Source organism: Aedes aegypti, chromosome 2 (assembly GCF_002204515.2).
Source record: "Aedes aegypti strain LVP_AGWG chromosome 2, AaegL5.0 Primary Assembly, whole genome shotgun sequence".
Lineage (NCBI taxonomy): Eukaryota > Metazoa > Arthropoda > Insecta > Diptera > Culicidae > Aedes > Aedes aegypti.
Genome location: NC_035108.1, coordinates 85294739 through 85318101, shown reverse-complemented (window position 1 = coordinate 85318101; position 23363 = coordinate 85294739). Strand labels below are relative to the sequence as shown.

The 23363-nt window shown below is 38.2% G+C and overlaps 1 protein-coding gene across 2 annotated transcripts in view; it reads right to left on the bottom strand.

The window, feature by feature from the left end:
- Positions 1-23363, bottom strand: part of LOC5565246 (putative glutamate synthase [NADPH]) — a 49879-nt gene that overhangs the window by 4378 nt on the left and 22138 nt on the right. The window contains exons 4-10 of one of the 2 annotated variants that reach the window (XM_021841419.1): positions 9085-9775; positions 8759-9025; positions 8281-8403; positions 7904-7906; positions 2100-2392; positions 357-2024; positions 42-285 (exon numbers count right to left, since the gene is read on the bottom strand). In XM_021841419.1, the coding sequence (XP_021697111.1) occupies positions 42-285; positions 357-2024; positions 2100-2392; positions 7904-7906; positions 8281-8403; positions 8759-9025; positions 9085-9775 (3289 nt within the window). Of the gene's footprint in view, positions 1-41; positions 286-352; positions 2025-2099; positions 2393-7903; positions 7907-8280; positions 8404-8758; positions 9026-9084; positions 9776-23363 lie in introns of those variants that run through there. The other variant, XM_021841420.1, reaches the window with a different exon arrangement.

The following is a 23363-nucleotide window of genomic DNA, read 5'->3' as shown; positions in this document are numbered from 1 at the left end:
TCATTAGGACATAGAGTGAAACCTTCTACAAATCATCTTACCTCTTCGGCCAGCATGAAGAAATAGTTAACCACATGTTCCGGCTTTCCAGCAAACTTGGCACGAAGCACTGGGTCCTGGGTGGCAATACCAACCGGGCAGGTATTCAAATGGCACTTGCGCATCATGGTGCATCCCATCACAATCAGAGGAGCCGTGCTGAATCCGAATTCATCGGCACCGAGAATGGCGGCCACAACAACGTCGAAACCAGTTCGAAGCTGTCCATCGGCTTGTACCACAACTCTGAATTTGAAAAACATATCTCCGTTAGACAACCAATGCTTACAAGGTCTACAACCAATCATGGCACTTACCTGGAACGCAAATCGTTCAGCACCAACACTTGATGAGTTTCGGCAATGCCCAGTTCCCACGGTAGTCCAGCTGACTTAATACCGGTCCAAGAGCTAGCACCAGTTCCACCGTCATGACCAGAGATGACAATGTGTTCAGCCTTGCCCTTGGCTACACCGGACGCCACAACGCCAACGCCAACTTCCGACACGAGCTTGACACTGATGCGAGCTTTCGGGTTCGCACATTTCAAATCGTAAATCAGTTCAGCCAGATCCTCGATGGAGTAGATATCGTGATGCGGTGGAGGCGAGATAAGACCTACCCCTGCCACGGAATGACGCGTCATAGCAATGTCAGCCGAAACCTTGTAGCCTGGCAGCTCTCCGCCTTCTCCAGGCTTAGCTCCTTGAGCCATCTTGATCTGCAGATCATCAGCATTAGCGAGGTAAGCTGCAGTTACGCCAAAACGACCTGAAGCAACCTGCTTAATAGCGGACCGCTTATTGTTCTGAGGATCTTGGTTCAGATATCGATCAGCGTTTTCACCACCTTCTCCAGTGTTGCTCTTGCCACCGATGCGATTCATAGTTATCGCCAGAGTGGAATGTGCTTCCAACGAAATACTTCCGAAACTCATAGCGCCGGTAGCAAAACGTTTAACGATTTCGCTAGCGGACTCAACCTCAGAGATATCAATCTTCGGTCGTCCCTTGATGAATTCCAATTGTCCTCGCAAAGCACACTGCTGTACACTCTTCATGGTGGTATCGCGGAAACGGGCATAAGCTCCCTTGTTCTCATTGATGGAAGCTTCCTGTAGAGCTGCAATAGCAGCAGGCTCATTGATATGGCCTTCACCTCCAGCCCGCCAGTGATATTGTCCAGGGTTTCGCAAGATTTTCATATCAACGCTATGGTTTCCGTACACCAACTCATGCCTCTGAAGACCCTCCTGCGCAAGAACTTCCAAACTGACTCCCCCAATACGGGACTGAGTTCCTCGGAAGCAAAAATCGATCACATCGGCACCCAAACCGACCGCTTCGAAGATCTGAGCCCCTTTGTAGGACTGCAGTGTTGAAATACCCATCTTGGCCATGACTTTGAGAATTCCTGTCTCAATAGCTTGCGCATAGGCTTTGTAGATAGCATCATCAGACAAAGTCGGATCGATTACAGTTTCATCACGCAACGCTTCGGCCAGTTCAAATACCAGGTAAGGACAGATTGCATCCGCCCCATAACCCAAAAGCACACACATTTGGTGTACCTCACGAGCTTCCGCTGTTTCGACCACAAGTCCGACCTTCATGCGCTGTCGCGTTTCAATCAAATGGTGATGCACGGCTCCCAACGAAAGCAGCGCCGAAACCGGGGCACGATCTCTGGACGAAGCGCGGTCCGACAGCACAAGCAGCTGGTAGCCTCCCTTGGCCGCACTCTGCGCCTCGGAACAGATGCGACGCAGCGCGTTCAGATAGCCATCGGGACCCTCACGAGCTGGGAATGTAATGTCAATCACCTTGGTCTTCCATCCGCGGTGCACGTTTCGCTTGAGGATCATCGTATCCGGAATGCTCAGAATTGGGTTGTCCAACCAGATTCGGTGAACCTGCAACGGGTTGGCCTGCAGCAAGTTGGCTTCCGGACCAACGGGGCACTGCAGGGACATGATGATCTTTTCCCTGTATTTGTATAAATAGATAAATAGATATTTGTAGTTAACAATAGTAGTTATGTTTAGAGGATGTTTAACCTACCGGAAGGGATCAATCGGAGGATTGGTAACCTGGGCGAACAGTTGCTTGAAGTATTCGTATGGCAGCGGTTGGAATGCAGAAAGACATGCGAGTGGGGCGTCGTTACCCATAGAACCGAGGGCTTCCTTCTTGTTCTTGATCATGGGCAGCAGCAACATGTGGATGGTTTCGGTGGTGTAGCCGTACAACTGCAACCGCGGATCCATCATGCCACGTTGCTCATCCAAGGGTAGACTCACTTCGTTGCAATCATTTTGCTCCATAGCTGCTTGGCGTATTTCATCCATAGTGATCTACAATTTTGCAATCGTATATCGGCATAAGTATACATTTTTGGGAAAAACTACGTGTGCATGAACCAACAAAGGTGAGATTTTATACAAACTGTGTGCGGAAGAATGTGGATACATCAGAATTAGACTATTAAAACCGAACATTGACTTTTCAATAAGTTATATTCAACGATTTATTCAATGAATTTATTGCCTAACTGAAAAGCTACAACGAAAAATTTGACCAAATTTGTAACGAATATGAAGTTTATTATGTTATCAACATGCAGTTTAAGCGCTGCCCGCTTATGGATGCCAATGCTGTGTATTCATATAAAAATCTTCAAAACCATAATGGCAAGTCCCGATTAAAATTTTTGATCGTTTGGTGGTCGTCAAACAAACGTTTGTCGTTCAGTTCAATGCCAATCAAATATTTGACACCGTGTGCTACATGTTGAAGAATATACATATAACCTTATCATGAAAAATATATGAGATTAAAATTTAAGAATTTGCTTAGTGCATTCAGAGTAGAAGTAAATGCTATGTTATGCGGAATATTATATCATTGATAACACAACTTGTTGGAATTCTTTTTGAGTTATGAGTTATCAAAAAAATCCTACGATTTATATGATTTTGCTGCACAGTAAATATAAGCCTAGTACATTCTAAAACACAAATAATAAGTTTTTATCAGGATAATAATACAACAAAAACCTTACCAACGCAATCCTTTGGACAAATTTTTAATCAATTTGATCAGTATCAGGTACACCTTAGCAGTCTAGCCATATGTACTGTAAACAAAAATTGGTTACTGGCGCCAACTAGCGGATGAATTTCGATTTGATTTGTCATTGCCGTATAATCCTTGATCCTGCTAAACAATTTTATCGAAAACCTTAACATTCTAATTTTCAGTATCTCAAGGTACAGAAGAGCGAAGCAAAAGCATAGCAGATGAATCAGATTTGTTACGGCCCGGAATTCCAAAAGGAGTTTCTAATAGAAATTCTACCGGGATCTCATTAAAAAATCCTCCGGGGATTTTCTCCAGGAATCTGTGTGGGCATTTTCTCAGAGAATACATCCGGGGATTTGCACCAGGAATTTCTCCCCGTAATTTCGTCCTGGAATTCCTTCGGAAATTTGCTGAATAGGGCAGTTAAAAATTTAAAAAAGTTTGAATATCCAATCTCCAATATTTTCCTGAAGGTGATTATAGAACGAAGCCACACCTCAATTTTTCAAGAGCACAAGACTTGAGAACCAAACAGTTGCAGCTCGTTGAAAATTTATCCCATTGCTCACCTCACCACCAGCAAGCAAGCAGTATGGTCCTAAGGCCCTGTCCCAATTTTAGTACCAAACGCTCAAATTTAGGTCAGAAACATAAGTTTACTCAATTTATAAATGATTTTCGTTAGTTTAAGTCCAAAAAACATGTTTTTACTATTTTTGAGATTTTGTCATACCCTATGGTTTAAACTCAAATTTTGGGTATATTTTGTTTTCCGTGTCGCTTCTGAAATGTCAGATAAAAACAACCCCAGTTAAAGTTTAAATATGTTATACCTGGTATTTGAGCTGAAAAAATTGCTAAAGTAGTTGCAAGAGCATGCTCTTTCGTATTACGAAATAAAAACAAGAATTCATTAAATATTTTAGGACCCAATTTGATTGATTTTTAACGCGGATTATTGACAGATTCTCTAGTCTTGTACTCTTGGAAATTCAAAGTTACCTTAACATCCATACCATAAAAATAGTGTTCTGTGAAATTTGCAGCTTTCTAGGTGATGATTTAAAAAAGACAAAGTAGGTTTAAATGGAAAATACAATGTTGAAATATTCAAAAATGTTTCAAACACGTTGGAACTATAGAACTGTGAGTACAAACTTATCATCCCATAGTGAAAACTCATTCATCAAACCATAATAAAGATATTTGCTGAAGAGAGAAATTCAATCCGACGGATTGGAGAAGAGTTATTCATGAGTTTGTTTGCAACTATTTAGCTTCAGTACTAGTACTAGCTTGTTTGGAACATTTCTCTAAATTCTTCCATAGTAATTTTCATATGAACCTACTTTGTCTCTGGACCACCTTTAAATCATCACCGAACAAGCTGAGAATTTCACAGAACACTATTTTTATGGTAAGGATGGTAAAAAACATATGGAAGATTGAATTTTCAAACATTTTTTAATTTTGAATCGCCCTATTGCTGAATTTTGTCCAAGAAATTCTTCCAGGATTTTATCCAGGAATTGCTTCGGAGATTTCTTCCCCAATAAACATTTTTTCTGAATAAGTGTTGAACAAATCACTTTCGAGCAAAGTTCAGCTGCTCCGGAGATTTGCTCCAGAAATTCCTACGGGGATTTCATCCAAGAATTCCTATTAAGATTTCCACCAAGAATGTCTCCTGAAATTTCTTCGGGGATTGTCTTCCGGATTTTTGCATAGGATTTCCACCAGGAATTCCTGCGAGGATATCTTACAAAAATTCTCCGGGATTTCAAGGGGAATTTGTTCCACAAATTTATTCGAGGATGATTTTTTTCCCTGGGGTTTCCTCCAGGGATTTCCTCCAGAATTCTTCCGAAAGCTCCTCAATGAATTTATTCAGAGTCTATCCAGAACTTCCTTCCAAGTTCCTATAGAACTTCCTCCGGAGTTCCTTCACGATTTTTTTAGGAATTCCTTCGGAGCTCCATAGGGAATTCCTTTGAATTTCCGACAAGGATTCTCCAGGAATTCTTTCAGAGTTCCTCCAGCAATTCCTCGGATTCCGTCCAGAAAATTCTCCAAGCTCCTTCAGGAATTATTTAGAAAATCCTCCCGGATTTTCTACAGAGTTCCTACAGGATTCCCTCTATGATTCCATCAAGAATTACTCTGGAGTTTCTCTAAAAAATATTCCTCCGGCAATTCTTTCCACTAGGAATTTTTTCACAAGTTTCTTCGAAAAATTCTCACTTCCTCCGGGAATTCCTCCAGAGTTCTTCAAAAAAAAACTCAAGAGTTTCTCCGTGAATTTCCTCAAGACTTCCTTCGGAAATACCTCCAAAGTTCCTTGTATAATTCCTCCGCAGTTCCTCTAGGATTTCCCTAAAGTTCTTCTAGTAATTTTTTCGGCAACTCCTCCAAATTACATTAAGCAATTCCTCGGAGTTTCTTTTGAATTTCCACCGAAATTCTTACAGAGTTCTTCCAATAATTTCTCCAGAGGTTGCTCTGGATTTCATCCAGTAATTCATGGAAAGTTCTCCCGGAGGTCCATCGAAAATTCCTTCGTATATCCTACATGTATACATTCTCCAGAAATTTATCCGGAGTTCCTCAAGCAACAACCCCGTAGCTCTTCTAGAAACGCCTCCGGAGTTCTTTCAGAAACGCATCCGGAGCTTCTCCAAGAATTCCTTTGGAGTATCTCTAGGATTTCGTACAGAGTTCCTCCAGGAATTCCTTCAATATTCCTCCGGAAATAACTTCTGGGTTCTTCCGGGAAATCTTTCGAAGCTTCACCGGCAATTGCTCCTGAGGTGCTCCAGAAATTCCTCCGGAGTTCTTTCAGCAATTCTTCTATTTTTTATCTAGCATTTCCTCCGAAGTTCCTCCAGAGCTCCACCGGGAATCCCTTTGGATTTCCTTCATGGTTGCTTTTAGAATTTTTTCGTAGTTCTTTCAGGAATTCTTTCAGAGTTCCCCCAGGATTTTTCCAATAATTACTAAATTACTAATCATAACATTGTTTTAATAATTGTTGACTATAGAAACTAAAAGAGATGGGATAAATGTGTTGATACAAGGAAATCAATGAATATGGTAATTATTGAGTGATTATTCTATAAATATGCGAGTAGAGGACACATGAAGTCATATTTTTAAACTTTCAAAGAATTACACTTTCATTTATACTGATAGTTTAGCTCTTTTTTGCAAACTATCGCTTTGATAATAGGCCTCAAGGGTACGAAAGTCAAAACAGTTTGGGAAACACTGCTCAGGAATAATTTCAAAACGTTTGCTGGGAATTCCTTCGGAGCCCCACCGGGAATTCCTTCGGATTTCCTCCATGGATTCTGCAGGAATTCCTTGGAGTTTCTTCAGAAATTTCTTTGAAACCCTCCAAAAATTTCTTGGAGTTCCTACAGGAATTCCTTTAAATATGCTCAAGCAATTTCTGCAAGGTTCTTCCGGGATGTCCTCCATAGTTCCTTCAGGAGTTCCTCCGGGGTTTCTCAAAAACTATTTAGCAGTTCCTCCAGCAAATCCATCGGAGTACTCTCAGGTATTTTTTGAGGGTCCTCCAAGAATTTTTCCGGAGTTCAACTTGGATTTTCTTTGAAGTTCTTCCGGAAATTCTTTCAAATTTCCTCTGGGAATTCCTTTGAAGCTCCACCGGTAATGCCTTTAAATTTCGGCCATTGTTCCTCCAGGAATTCTTCAGAGTTCCTCCAGTTATATGTCAGAAATACTCCGAAGTCTTCTAGGAATTCTTTTTGAGTTACTCTGAGAAGTCTCCTAGACCCTCCAAAAAATCCTCCAGATTTCTTCCGGGATTTTCTCATAAGTCTTAGAATTTATTCGCAATTCCTTCAGAGTTCCTCCTGGAATCCTTCTGGATTTTTTTGATTCCCTCCCGAAATTCTTCTGTATTTCATCCAGCAATTCTTTTGGATTTCATCCAGCAACTCCTCGGAAGTTCAACCGGGAATTACTTCGAAGTTGCTTCCATAAATTCTTCCACAGCATCAGTTCTTCAACCTTTCTGTAAATAGCATGTGAAAAATTATAGCTTCCGGCAATTAACTTTAGAATTTTGCTGATTTAATATTATTTGTTTGATTTTGTTTATCAACATTCAAAATGGATCGAAAAAAAAATACAACAACCAGTGCATACGCGAAGGATTTGGTCTATTTTCACTGGTCTATTTAATTTTGACAGGTCCATTTTTCATATAAATTTGGACTGAAAAATGGATCATCAGTGAAGTTGCTCTAAGGGCCAAATAAATCAAAAAGTCGTTGAATACATTTCAGTGCTATGCGAATTTTAATGAGTCTTTAGTCTACAGTCTCGAGTTGTTCAATGTTCATATATCACGTGATCTCAACTGGTTTTAAACCATTTTTTTGTACACACACAATTTTTTTAAAATTTTTATCGTCCATGATATTTGGCCATACTTTCGTTATCAGTATGGAACCACGTTATTCATGATTTTTTTCTAAGAGGAGTCTTAGTCTACTTTACAGAAATAGTTTTTGTTATCAAATCAATATCTGCTTTTGATTTCTTTTCATTACAAGATGTATCCACATATTTCCGGAACAGTAGTTATTAATATCAAATGCAAGGAGATGCAGCAGGGTCATGCCATAACGCAAACATCCTGTTGTGAAATCAGCGGAATGATGGGATGGTTGGAAACGGTCACACTATTAAACGTAACTTAACAATCGAAATCTACATATCTACAAACACAATTTTTTGAAGCCAATTTGGAAACTTACCATCTGGAGTGGGTTAGATTGTACCGAAAGAATTGTTTGCATATTTTTGTTTGAAATATTTGTTTTGTGCGATAAATGTGAGGGATGAAACAGAGAGAAAATACAGAGAAACGATTAATAATTTTAAAAGGCCATGTCTCAATTCAGTGTTATATGCGTGTTCGAAATCGAAACGAGTATATGTGATATTTGGTGTTGCAGTGATGGATGACAGTCAACCGTGTACGCCTTCTCGTGAGAGATCATGAGATGGTTGAAGAATGTGGTGGTTAGTTTTGCGACCTGGTAGATGAACGACGGACAGTCACATATGGACAAACGAGCAGCTGTAATTTGAGAACGAAGTTGATCATTTGAAGATACATTGACGAGCTTACCTGCTGCTGTAACCATTCCGAGTGCTGACGGGACCTGGCAATCTGCGACTTCAACTCCACATCCTGAATCAGTGCTTTCTTCTCCGTATCCACCAAAAGCATACGGCCTGGCTTCAGACGACTCTATTGATTTTTTTTAATAAGTGTAATAGTTTGTAATCAAACCACAAACGATTCGATTCCAAAAGAGAACGGAAATGGACAGATTAGAATCGTTTTTTGCGTTTTGTTCTGGTGGGACGGCAAGTGTGTTTTAGAGGGAGAGCCTTAACAAAAAAAGAGCAACAATGAAAATACACTTAACTCTACCAGAGTTAAAAATTACCGGTTAATCTTTGACTCTGATGGGCTTTGTTTCACGAAACGCGCCACTGATGCGCCTTTCGGGCCTATCAAATGTGATGATACGATTTGTGTGTATGAGTTATAAAGATCTACAAAAAATAAAAGCATATAAGTCAAATTCCAAATATTCTACCTTGAGGGTGACGTCTTTAGGATCAACGTCATAAACACCAACTTCCGAAGCCATGATCAGTAGGTTGTCCCGAGTCACGTAGAACCGCGACGGACGAAGACCGTTTCGATCAAGGATCGCTCCAATGTAGCGCCCATCGGTGAAGGAAATCAGGGCCGGTCCGTCCCACGGTTCCATAACGCAAGCGGACCAGTGGTAGAAGTCACGCTTCTCTTGCGACATAGTGCGATCGTTCTGCCACGCCTCCGGTACCATGGTCATCACGGCCTGTAACGAAACACGATTAGGATCGGACTGCAGTATACTGGTGAAACTAGTGGAATTACCTCCGGAAGCGATCGATTTCCCACTTGGGTCAAGAACTCCAACACACAGTCGCATGAGCCCGAATCGGACAGATTCGGTTCCACCACTGGGTAGAGCTTCTTCAGCTCATCGCCGTACTGCTCGCTCTTCATGACACCTTCGCGAGCCTTCATGAAGTTCACATTGCCGCGAAGGGTGTTGATTTCTCCGTTGTGTGCCAAGACACGTAGCGGATGGGCGCGTTCCCACGAGGGGAACGTGTTGGTACTGAAGCGAGTGTGCACCAACGCCAAGTAGGTCAAGAAATCCGGATTAATGAGATCAACATAGTAGTCCCAGAGCTGGTCCGAGGTGAACAGACCCTTGTAGACAATGGTCTTGGTCGACAGAGAACAGATGTAGAACCGTCGTCCAGGGCGGACCAACTCATGGGTTGCTCGCTTTCGCAGGACGAACACCTGGCGCTTGAACGTCTCCTCGTCGACATCGGCCGTAACGAAGACCTGCTGCGACAGAGGTTCGCTCTTGCGTGCAACGGCACCGACCGCGTCCTGATTGGTCGGAACATCACGCCAGCAGATCACCTGTATTCCCAGGCTCTCCGCCAACGTGTTGAAGTCCTTTTTGGCCTCTTCGTGGGTGTTCTTATCCAGGTAGAAAATGCCGGTGGCATAGCGACCTAGTTCCGGTAGCTGCACTCCACGGGATGCCCTGGAAAGAGTAAAAATAAACGCAAATGAGACACCAATAGATAACGGGTACAGCTCGGGCATCGTGCAGTCACGTGCTACTTGTAAAGTTGTTTTTTATTTGTCTTTAAATTAAACGATTCGCCATAGCGAGAGCTCAGTGAAGGTGATAAGGTTTGCTATTCCTTGTGCATCATGTTTACTCTGTGTGTCGTCATAATATTGCAGTATGCCAGTGTTTTTCAAGTACTCAGTTTTATTATTTAAAAACATAAGTCATAAAGTGACAATGTGGATGTTAGGCTCATCCGTTGAACGTCTTGAATGTAGCTAACTAACGATTGGAGACCACTGCTTCAAGAGAAGTGTAAACTAAACAGAATCACAAACATGTGAATCAATAACCCAGACAGGATGTAGTTGACGTAGATGATTTGTATCAACAGGTTTGATTATGTCTGTGCAGTGTTCGTCTCATTTGCCTTATTGATTTTTAAAGAAAACATTCATCGTCCTTATGGAGCCTTACTTAGCCGAGTGGTTAGAGTCCGCGGCTGCAAAGCAAAGCCATGCTGAAGGTGTCTGGGTTCGATTCCTGGTCGGTCCAGGATCTTTTCGTAATGCAAATTACCTTGACTTTCCTGGGCATAGAGTATAATCGTACCTGCCACACGATGTACAAATGCAAAAATGGCAATTTTGGCAAAAAAAGCTCTCAGGTAATAACTGTGGAAGTGCTCATAGGAACACTAAGCTGAGAAGCAGGCTCTGTCCCAGTGAGGACGTTAATGCCAAGAAAATGAAGAAGATTCATCATGCTTACACAATTTTAAGTGCATTCGAGCTAGTCCAATGTATGTTGATAAAAATCCCCTAATGAATCACACAGGTATCGCTCTTTCCTACACACGTGGCGAAGTAAGTGCGCGATAAGACCCAGCGCAAATTCTTGTATTCGATAAGACCAAGCCAGACAAGCGCGCTATTCCCTACGCTATTCCGACCTACGCTGCAGCGTCCTTGCGTAGCTTCTGTCTTATCTCTCCAACGACCAGGGCTCTGGGGCACCCAGCTCGCAGTTTGCAAAGGCATTTCTCATGAATGGCATTTTAATTCCGCCATCAGTCTTCTGTTCTACAGTGTCGAGCGGTACGCCGCCACGGATCAACATCATTAAACGGTGTCATAGAACGAGCTCACCAGTGTCAAATTAGCGCTAATTTGAAACACTTTTCAATTCGCAAAAAAGAACCGCGCGCCGATTGGGGTTTGGAAAAATCCGGTTGTCTGTTGATAGCGCAGTTTTTTCGACCATCATTCCGTGAGATAATTATGATTGGCACCGGCGGCCGGTATCACGTCGTTGGAGCATGGCATTTGAATTGTTTTGGTTTTACGTCTGAGGATTTATTTTTTCTTTTTAGAAACGATTGGTTCATTGAACGTCCAATTTCCAACTGGATGTTCGTGCAGATAATTTGTCTCTTTTTTCGTTGACTTTGATCATGAATCATCTATTGGGACGAATCTGTGTGCTGGGATGGCACAGTTCCACTTCAGTCACTCGGTCAGGGTGACTTTGAAATGACCGACAATGCTAATTACCGAGGAATGCGGCAGGTATCATGTGCAGTGCAAATATTTTTTCACATGTCATGACAAGCGTATCGCGTTAGCGATATGCAATGAGACGGTGACACTCATTCGGAGTATTCATTGTTAAACTTTTATTTGGGTGAGTATACAGCGTGATTGACAAGTAATTTCAAAAGAAAACGTCTTGTCTTTGTTTTTCTACTGAAACTTTCTTTGGGTGTGAAAGATTATTGTAGAATCATGTACTCTAAAAAGGGTCAACTTTGATACTGCGTATCGCATACCACATTGAATGTTCATTATCAGTTTTAGTACATTGGAATCAAAGGCATTCAAAGTTATTATCATTCATTTATTATTTACACAACGGTACAGTTTTTATAAAACATAACGGTACATATACCTAGTTCAAATTCTCACAAAGTTTTCACCATATAAAACAAGAATATAAAAAATCTTTTAATATTTTTAGCAAAATCAATGCAGAATGTATTTCAATGATGTCGCAAAATAACAAAATTATTGCAAATTATGTTACTTCATAACTGTGGATGTAATTGCCAACAAACTCTCAAATGCAATGTCAAATACATAACAACATTACGTCAACTTCTGTGATTTTTAACTAGTGTTGCTAGAAATGTGTAATAATCTTGATATGTGATTGTGGTCGGGAAATTTTCTTCTCTCTGGTTTACATTCCAACAGGGACCGAGTTTCCTTTTCAGCTTACTATTATGAGCACCTCCACAGTTATTAATTTAAAGCGTTCTTTCCAAAATGACCAATTCATGCATTTGTATATCGTGTGGCAAGATAACACAGCGTAACAAAAATTACATGTTGGCGTGTCTCGAGGATCAAATTATGTGTCTCTAGTAGATTTGGGGTCGCTAAATCTGATGTCGTACTCAGAAATGTTACAGCACGTCACAACTTTGTTATAGGTCGCCAAAGTTGTATGAAATACTGATTTCATTTATGTTTACATGAAATTTAAAATATGATTTTTCAACCTTTTTGGAAATCTAATCCACCAAGCATGCAAAATAGGACTTCAACTTTCGTTTTGAATCAAAGGCGCGTCCACGTTCGAAACCATGGATAGCACAAACGCCGGCAAATTTCTAATGCTCAGTGAAGCTAATAAATCCTATAAAAATCTAGGCTTGAAATTGAAAGTGACTATATTTTGGGGGCCCAAACACAAAGAGGTGTGAGTTAAATTTAGGTCGGTTTTAGAGTGGCGTGCACTTAAAAAATTGTCAAGCGTGGGGCAGAACCTCTCATACAATTTTTATGAAATGAAAAAAAAAAACTGAAAAAACTTCAAATTCAATTTATTTAAAACTGTCACTTACGCCCTTTGCTTCAAATTACCTTCTCCTTCTAATGCTTAGAAGTTTGCTTAATGTTTTGACTTGTATAGAATAAAAATTGCTGAAAAAACTTCAAAGTAGATATTTTCAAAGCTAGGTTTTATCACGCTCCTTTTCTTCTTACCCCCTCGTTTTCATGTCAGTTGTTATCACAAGACTAAGAAAGCTTTTTGTTTTCATGATCATTCATTGGATAAACTTGTGTAATCGTTCATATTAAAAATATGATTATCCTTCATGTTTATTTCCTGCTTTAATCAGTTTTCTTGAACAAATTTGACAGAAATATATCAAAAATATAGGTTGATCTAAATTTCTCATCAATTACTTGATAACAGTTGGATGCACAGTGAAAAATCTGTGAATTTGTGTATTATTTTTTCTTTGCAGCAAAGTGACGCGACTAATCACACAAATTTTCATGATAAACTGAAGATTTTTGATAAACTTTTCATCGCGCAGAAACTCCTTCAAATATTTCACTGGAATCTCTACAACAATGCTGCAAAAACAAAACTTTTTAAATATATTCTTTATTTGGTCTAAATATTTTCATGAAAGATGTCACTAAATATCAGTGAGAATTTAATCCAATCATTTTTCAGGAATTGCATTCCGTTGTAACTGAGTAATTCGTAGATTGCATACTGAGAGCTTATGGAGAGCTATTCTGGAGTGAATAGCAATCCGATCAAAGTTCAAAGTTGAGAAGATATGCAAGTTTCCATTGCCGGCCACGCCAATTTGGTACGTTACTGGGATAGGAAGGGATAATGATAATATGATATCTACTAAGCAAGAGGCCAGCGACTCACCGTCATCCTCATAGATAGCGAAGATTTGGGTGGGTGGCGGACCCGATTATGACCGTTGGGAGTGGTATTACAGTCGACTCTCCACATCTCGATGTTCTATGTCTCGATATCTCTCCCTATGTCGATGATTTTTTCGGTCCCTTCATTCTGCATACATGTGCACTCTCCTTATCTCGATATATCCCTATCTCGATGTGATTTTCATACCCGATTTTCTCTCCATATGCCCCGCCCATTATCAAAAGTTACTAGACTAGATGTAAGTGATTCAGAACAATTTACTGAGACGAAATGGAGTCTGTTTGTTTTAAATTTTCTTGGTTACGGAGTGATTTTCAATCTAGTGTTCATTAACAAATTGTTCTTTTTCTCGATATCTCCCTATCTCGATGGTCTCTTCGATATCGAGTTGTGGAGAGTCGACTGTACTAAGAATGGTTATATTCACTCCATAGTTATCCGATGGTTCAAGATTGGAACACCGGAATTTCCTCCTACCCGAGATGAAGCGAAGTTCTGTCCATCAAATCGAAATATTGAGATAAAACGTCTGAAGATAATATCAAAATTTCATTCCTCAAACTTCTGTGCAATACCTAGCATAATAAAATTATAAAAAATATAAATTATAATTCACCATACTCATAATCCTTGAGTTTATGTAATGGGTTTATTGTTGTGAGTTTAGGTAGCATCGTACATTACGGAAATGAATGTAGGAGGATTGTTGTATGATATCTACTCAGCAAGCGGTCAGTGACTCACCGACGCCAAATAAATGGAATCTGATCAGCTCGTTAGGTGGTATTGATCTAGTATTCGTTATTATCGAGTGATGCTTTTAGATTTTGATCTTCGGGGTGTTCTTCAGAACCAGAACTTTTGGGGCAATTACACGCTTCAATAGGCATGAGAAAACAATGAAAAATCTTATCGTGTCTTTCATACTTCAAAAGAATAAGTATCGTACTTGATCGAGTTTCTATGTATTTTGAGCAGATAATAAGTTTCAGATATTTTTTTTTAATGCATCATGGGTTGGACAATCTTTTGACAATCATACCCAGGTGTTTTTGTGCGTAGTACTTGTCCTGCCCGTCGTACCCACTTACCACGCCACTATTTTGAATATATTATTCTTTAAATTGCACGATTAAATTGAAATTAAATCGTATTTTTCAAGGAGCTTGTATTCTGTAAACAAAATTTATTGTTTCTTTACAGTATATATACAGCCAGTGGCGCGGGAAGTGGGTAGGACAGGTAGGACATGTACTACGCACAAAAACACCTGGGTAAGGATTGTCCTACCCACGATTTGGCAAAAAAAATAAAAAATAAGATCAGCAGAAAGCTTGTAAAATAAATTAAACTATGCTTCAGAGAAATTTCAGAGACTATAAAGGGTCCAACAGGCTCTTCATGAATTCTATCTCAGATTGCCCTAAGAATAGCTTCAGGAATTATCATAGTGTTTTTATTTAGATTTTTCCAGGGTCTCTTACAGGGATCTCTTTCAAAATTATTCTAGAGATTTATCTACTAATTTTCCCAGAAATTCTATTTTACAAAGGATGCTTAGAAGAATTTCTTCAGAATATGCTCCAGGTTTCCTTGCGACTACCTCCAGTAATTTCCTATCATTGAGTTTTCACCAGCTATGTTTTTCACTATCTCTTCAACTGAGTTCTCTAGTTGTATTTCTAGGAGATCTTTCTAAGATTCCACAGGTTTCTACAGAATTGAGGAAATCCTCAAAGGTTTATTTTCAAATTTTTGAAAAAAAAAATCGCTGTGGGTTTTTTTTCAAGAAAGCCTGCAAGAATTTCTTCTGTTCATGTGGATTTGTTCAAGAATACATCAACGATTTATCCCAGAAATCCAAAATTTCTTAAGGGTTCTTCGAAAAAAAAACATTTATTTACTTAAAAATTTCTTCAGCATTTCATCCAAGTATTACTCCTGCAGTTTTTCCAAACATTTAAAAAAAAGTTTCCTAAAAATTCTCATGCAACTTCTGAAAATTTATTTAAGTTTTCACACCAGCTAATACTATACCAATTTTCCCAATAATTCCTCCGATCATTCCTACACAAGCTTCTTTAGAGATTGTTTCCAATGTTTTTTCGAGGAATTCCTTTAGAAAATCCTGCAAAGTGCTATCCCGAGACTCGATTGATTTTGTTTTTAAGTTTATCTTAGCACATTATCTAGGAAATCCTCTGCAACTTACTCAAAAGTTCAGGCGTTATTTCAGAGATCATTGGTGATTAATAGTAACTTTAATACTTCCACTAGTTTTATATGAGATAACTTCAGAATTCTTCAAAAGTTCTTCACGGATTTATTCTTTTAAAATAATTCATTGGCATTTTCCTGGAGAAAAATATAAGTATGACAGGAGGAATTTCTGAAGAAACCTTAGAAAGAAATCTCTGAGGGAATTGTTGCAGGTATCTTTAGAGAAAATCTTATATTAACTCTCAAAGACAGTTTATAAGAAATCCCTAGAAAGGTTGATTAATCATTGAATAAAGTCTGAGAGGAATTGAGACTTTCTTGAAAAAAATTCACAAAGAATTTCAGGAGGAATTCTGATGAGTCTTTGAAGAAATTCTGTTTCAGTGGTTTTCTTTGGGTAAATCTAGGCTTGAATTCTTGAGGCATCCCAAAACAAAATTCCCTAGTCAAACTCTTTAGAAAAATTTGCGGGAGTAACATCTAAACATTTTATCTTAATAAATTGCAGATGAAATTCCTGGGGAAAAATCACGTAATTCCATAAAGATCTTGGATCTTGAAATGCCTGCTCTGATGCTATGAAGAATCAAACTCTTCAAGAAGGAACTGCCTGAACTCCTGGATTCTAATAGGTTTCGTTTTGTTTTCTTGGTTCCTGTTACGGCTCTTCACAGCCTCTTTCTGAATCTTTTAAAGTCTCTTTTTTCAGGCAATAGGTCTCTAATTTCCTATTTTAAGCCATTTGCGTAGTCTGGCGTGAAAATGAGGGTTAGAAGCAAAGGGATGTCAGTGAAAAAAAACTCAGTTTTTGAGAAAAAATCTACTTCGAACTTTAACTGAAATTTTTCATTCCGTATGAGAGCCAAAAAATAAAAACAAGCCAGTTTTCTAACAATCATGTATTATTTCGTCTATTGAGCGGGATAAATCACTTGAAAATATCTTTAGAACGCTTGGAAACAGAAGAATTTCCTCAACTCAAAACCGATCAAAATTGGTCACTTACACCCCTTTGCATTTTAAGCCCTTTGAATACGGTAACTTGAAATTTCCAGTCTAGGATTCCATAGGATTAAAATTTTTCTTAGCTTCAATGTGGCACAAAATATTTTCCAATCGTTTGTCCTACCCATGGTTTCGAACGTGGACGCGGCCTCTGTACACAGTATACTTGTCTAAACAATCAAAATAGTTATTTATGCAACAAGTTGCTAAATTATGATTATTTCAGCACGAGTCGTGCATTTATCCAACGAGGCTCGCCGAATTGGATAAATACGACGAGTGATAAAAATCGAGTTTTTGCAACGAGTTGAATACAAACATTTTTTGCAATTACGAAAAAATTCCCATTTCAATCGGATTGTTTCTAGGATGACCCACGTGGACATCTATGCGTAGTTATACGCTGAGTGCTTTTCAATCAGGTAGGCTGTAGATATACACACAGCAGAAGTCTGTCACATAATTTTCACATTCCCAATCATAGGGGAAGTGGTGGTAAAATGAACAGGGGTGGTAAAATGAACACCGTGCCTTTTACCGAGAAAAACACAAATTTTGATGAATTTTTATCACGCACGGACGATTTAGAGCCATAAATCTCAGTGTTTCAAGTTGATACGTAGGTCAATTGAAGTTGAAATATCAACGAAATCTAAGATTTTAGAAACCATGTTTGAAAATTAGAACTGACATACTTTTAGCTCGGAACGACTTGAGGTTTTTCAGTGAGGGATAAATATCGTTATGATATGAATGTCTAATCTGATACTTTAGAATTCTTTTTGAAATGGTTACAATCATTAATGGAGGTATTTTCGGTGGGGCAATGCAAATTTTTCAGAAATATTTGTTTGTCCACGTTTTTTGCATGGTGTTCATTTTACCACCAACCGCTGTTCATTTTACCCACATAGTGGCAGGTAAAATGAACATTTGCATCGCTTTTTGATAGCGATGAAAAAATGTGAAAATTTAGCTATTTTTAGTCTGAATCCATGTCGCTGCTATAAGATTACATCCCTATTTTTGTATGTTGTGCGATAAACTAAACAAATTCCTCGTTTTTCAATCAGAAACAACGATGATTTCCTTAAGGTGTTCATTTTACCCACTGATTTCATTCTACATTAAAGGACAGACCAGGTAAGATGCCGCGAATAATTTTCAATTATGTTTTTTTGCAATTTCTCATTGTAATAGGCTGTTTTTCATCACGCCAATCTGTCATGAAACGGCCTACTTTCCTGCACTGAAGTATGCAGTGCTGTAAAAATCATCATTCTGTAACTTGTTCAGTAAACTACTATTACAGTTACTATTAATATGGCACGCAAACTGTAGCGTTAAACATTGGGTTTCCAACTGACCATACTAGAGCTTCCTCTACACCCGCTGAAACGTTCTGCTTCCAAATAAATGGAATCGGATCCGGACCACCCAACGGTATAGAATAAGTAGTTGATTGGCAAGTTATTGAGACATTTGTAGACACTAGATCAATACCGTTTGAAAAGACTCAGACATTTAAATCAGTACTGAAAAGTGCTACTTTCCAGCACCGAAATGAGTGTTGAAAAGAAGCAATATCTCGGAAATTAGACGAACTATAATATTTTTTGAAAACGGCATTAGATTCAGCAACCCAAGGTTAAGTAATAAGCAGTATTTTATCATAGTGGACACCTAGACACCTAGCATTGTTTTGCTGATCAGCTACCTTTTACCACAACGACTATATGACCCTTTAGAAGCATGGATTTTCATGTAAATTATTTTAAAACGGAGATGAAAAAAAAATCAGGAGTTAATTGAGAATCAGGAGAATGTCTGTCCATTTCTCCTAATAAAGGATTATGTGCTTCATCAAATTTATTTATAAAGAATTATCCCATTGAAACATTATAATTAACAACGTTATATACCGTGATCAGTTTTTAAAATTGATTCGCTATTTTTTCACACAACCATCATTACAATCCATACGAGTTACAATATAGATTGATTTGTTTATTTATGCATAATAAATTTAAGTAACCACATTAACAACTCATATGCAAGCTCTTGAAAATTATTTGCATGCATGGAATATACAACAGTAGTCACCTTTACGCGGGGTAGGCATTACATTATTACCATATACTGGGTTTTAAAAGCAAATAATACTTTGAGCAAAATGCAACTATGTAGTTTTGAATTCTATTTGCATTATTAAAACAAATCCTCTTAGCGTAGAAGCATTATTCACTAATCGTGAGTGCATACTGCATGCATTTAACCACATACACATTTAAGTTTACCCCCTCAAAAACTTTTGAATATTGAATCGTAAAGTTCCAGTAAATTTATTTCAATATTCTAGCACTATTACTATTATTTATCTTTATTAGGGAGATTTTCAGCCCTTGGCTAGTTCATCTCCGTAGGATTCTAGCACTAAACGGCTTTCCATACTTTTTTTAGAGTACAGTTATTAATAAACGATTGCAGTTGAGAGATTGGATTAACGATTCTTTTTTCAGAAGACCTTATGGTTTTTCATGTGATCGGAATGCACTTTTCAGATTTTGAGTAAATTTGGTAATTGATACTCATTTAATTATTCACGACCAGAAAAATGTACTGGTTGGCATCTGTTTGAACATAAAAAAATAACTTAGAAAGTATGGGCAGAAATTTACAATCTATCTATCTATCTATCTACATAAATAAAAATAAAATGTTGTTTGTATGTCACGAAATGGCTCGGGAAGGGAACATGATCCCTGGCACAATTGTCAAAATTGCTCCCAGATGCTTTAGGTGTCAAATTTTATCACATGTAGTGTCTCCTGAACTTTGTGTGTAATCTACAGACTCATTGTTGGCACTATAACTGAAAATTTGGGAAAAAGCAGGGGCCGAATTTCAATATTATGCTTTCTGAAACTACTTGTAAAAAAATCAAAAAGAAAATTTTTGAATTATCGTAAGGAAACTAAATAAGAATTTTCTCAAAACAAAAATCTTGCTTACATTTGCAGAAATTTCCTTAAGGATAGTCTTCATAAATTCCAGATAATTTCTAAGAATTTGCCTATTTGATTTTTAAACATTATTTCATTAACAAAAACACATTTCTACAGGCATTTGTCCCATAATCTACCGTAAAATATATCGAAACTTCTTAAAACTGAAGTTCTTCCTCCATACCACCGAAATTTTCCTTGCAAAAGTTCTTTAAAAATCATAGATTTTTTCAACTACAGGTGAAATCGCATAAGAAATACACGAATAAACTTCTCCTCTTCTTTCGAATACCGAGAAGCAGAGCTTCTTGTTGATATTCTTAAGAAATGTTTAGAGTCATTTGGAGTACTTGGGAAATATTTTCCGAGCAAACTTCTATAGATATTTCTATTTTCCAACAAAAAAAAAACTACAACTACAACCAAATTTGAATTTCTAGATTAGTTTTGGTGAAGTTGATCGGTTTCGAGACCTTCATAACTATTGGATACTGCTACCCCACTTCTATTGATAGACCTGGTTACGCCACTAACATAAGTATTGGGTATTGGTGATAGGAGGCTAATGATAACAGCCCCTCCCTTGAATAATCACATTTCACCCACTTCACGTGTCGCTTGTAAACTCCGCACAGTCTGGTGCCGATTGCAGTCTTGTATTTGGAAAGGACACCAGATACCAGCTAGAATATCACGTTTTCACATCAAGTGTGTTCCCGTAAACAAACGTACCCCAGTTGATTTGTGGCGCGCGGTTTACACATCAATCAGCGATGCCCCGAGAGATGATAGTGGGAGAAGTGCGCCGTGAACGCTGTTGATGATCATGCTTCGGGAGCGTGATATTTGTCGACCACTGACCAGTTGATGTGGTTGATGGGCGACAATCGTTTTTTGCGGACCGACGTCACAACGAAATGAATTTAAAATTCCACGGTTATTCAGCATTTCTTGTGATAAATGTATGCGGAGCTCACAGGGACCACGAAACGGGTCACATGGTAAGATTTGACTGAATGGACGTATTTGTTCGGGAACTAGTGGCAGTGAACTGCAATATATTTGGGACTTGGTTTTCGCTAATTGACGTTGAATCTTGTTGTTTCGTTAGCACGTGAAACGCGAGTGATATTTTGTGGTAAATAAATCATTATTCACTTGTTTTTTTTTGTCACGGGAAATGCTCTCGCTCTGCTTTGAGTTAATTATATTCTGCAAATGTGGGTACCTACGATCTTTTGAGCAGAGATGTTTGTGCCAGTTAGTTGTCCGGCATTTAATGATATTGTGAAATTAATTAATGTTTTTCATATAGAGCTCAACAACCAAAAAAGCAATTCACAGACAAACAACTCGATCAGAGGATAACAGCAAAAATTTTATCACAGTTATATCAAAAGATGTTTTTTTTTTCCATTTTCTTTAGAAATAAAAAAATCGCCAAACAAAATACGAAGGTTGGGTTGCCCTGAAATTTTGTGATAATGTTTGTTACTTTGCCTAATAATCAGCCAAAATCAAAATACATTTTGTTGAAAAAAACTTGCAAATTGAAAAACAAACTAAGTAATAATTCTGTTGTAATCCATTTTTTTTTTTTTTTGTTTTCTATCTTTATTAACGAGATTTTTAGTCCTGGGCTAGTTCATCTCGGGACCAACGGTTTTACCTTCCTCTCAACCTTTTTGTCATAAGTGACTATCTTGGGGATAGGATTCGATCCCAGGTCCTCGACGTGAGTTCTAACCACTAAACCGAGCCCGTCCCTTTGTAATCCACTTGTCGGGAACACCTTGTATTTTTTTTCTCCACATCTCCATCACATAGAGGACCTGCTTGTTAGCTTAGTTCTCTGAGAGTACTTTCACTAAAAAAAATCATGTAATTAGCTAAATTTACATTAGCATTGTGATTCTTGAATGAAATGATTTTTCAGCTGTGCAAATAAAATACTCTTCAAGGTTTGTCTGGAAATAATGAATTCCGGATCCACAAATGTCCATCAATAAAGATGATGAAACATTCATTAGCGTAATTGCTGTAAATCATCTATGACGATAATCAGCCGGTTCGTAGGGTTCATAGCTAGTTATAGCAGATACGTTTAATCTGATAAGGAAGCTTGCACGAAACAGGATCGGAAAGTTGTGAAATTCTATAAGCTCGGTCAATAAAATGGAGCAATGAAATGCTGACACGTTTAAAAATAACTTTCCTATGACCGACTGACGGTGTCGGTTTACATTGTGATGGGCACCTGTAGTAACAGCAATATAAAATTCGAATTGTAAGTTCAAGTGCACAAAATTGGTAGGCATTATTAGTCTTCAGCCACAGTAAGATAAATGTTTTTTCCTCGCGATGCTGGTTGTCGAGCGTGCTATATGCCACTCATCATGAAGAGACAGATTCTGAAAACGTCAATCATTACCAAAAAAAAACAAGAATGACTGGCAAGTTGCGGGATGATTTCAGTCGTTAACTAGAAAAATCCGGAAAAGGACCGAAAGAACGCTAAATCATATAATTTTCGATGATAGTTGTATCGAACATTTCACTAAGCTGTCTAGTTAGGTAATAATCAAATTGTATCCAACCGCTAATGCAACTCATTATGTAGGTACCCAGCCAATTCGATAAATATTCTATTGTATAAACTAACTACCGAAACGTGTCAATAACGATGCATTGCACAATTTCCACTGGAAATGTGACTGTAGCAGCAACTGTCGTCATTCAGCTAGTCATAACAGGGGTATCATTTGTTTTATTTAATTGCGCTGGAAATCCAATACCACATAGTTGCCTTACGAGATTTGTGATAAACTGAGAATTCTGAGCTCCGAGAACCAAAAAAGCAATTTATTTTGCATCTACTTTAGATGATACAACATCTTTGTCCTGTGGCCTGTGTCATCCGCAAATAAATAAATCCATGAGGTAACTCAGGTAAGCCAGAATGTAAAAATATTTTAGAAATATTGGCCCCCAAAATGCTGACTTGAGAAACATTAGCTCTAAAGGAAGTCTGATAATTAACCTGAAGTGTACGATTTTGATAGATAACTTTGGATTATTCTAACAATGTATGTTAAAGAAAATTAAAAAGTTTTTTTTTTTTTCAATTAAAACTTTTATTCCAAACACTGTTATATGCTTTTTCTACGTGTAGAAGAGCAACACCAGTTGACTAGCTTTCAGAATTGTTGGAACGAATCAAATTCACAAAAATTGAATTCACGTAGATGTTAACGATAGTACTGTTGAAAATAGCATTTTCAAAAAAAAAAATGATAGCGGAAAGCAAGCTGATTGTCAGAATGTGAAAGTTTTTGAGAAGGCACATATGGCCAAATAGGGAACCACTATAGCCATAACTGGTACACTCTCTCTATATATATAAACAAAAAAGTTTGGATTTCAAATAAGTTTCAATAATAACTATATGTTATTAGCTGTTGAAAAATTGATCGACTCGTCCTCTTTACCATTCAAAAAACGAGCATTCCAAATCAAAGTATAGGGTGTCCCAAAAAGTATGGGCACGACTTTACCATACTGCCATTTCA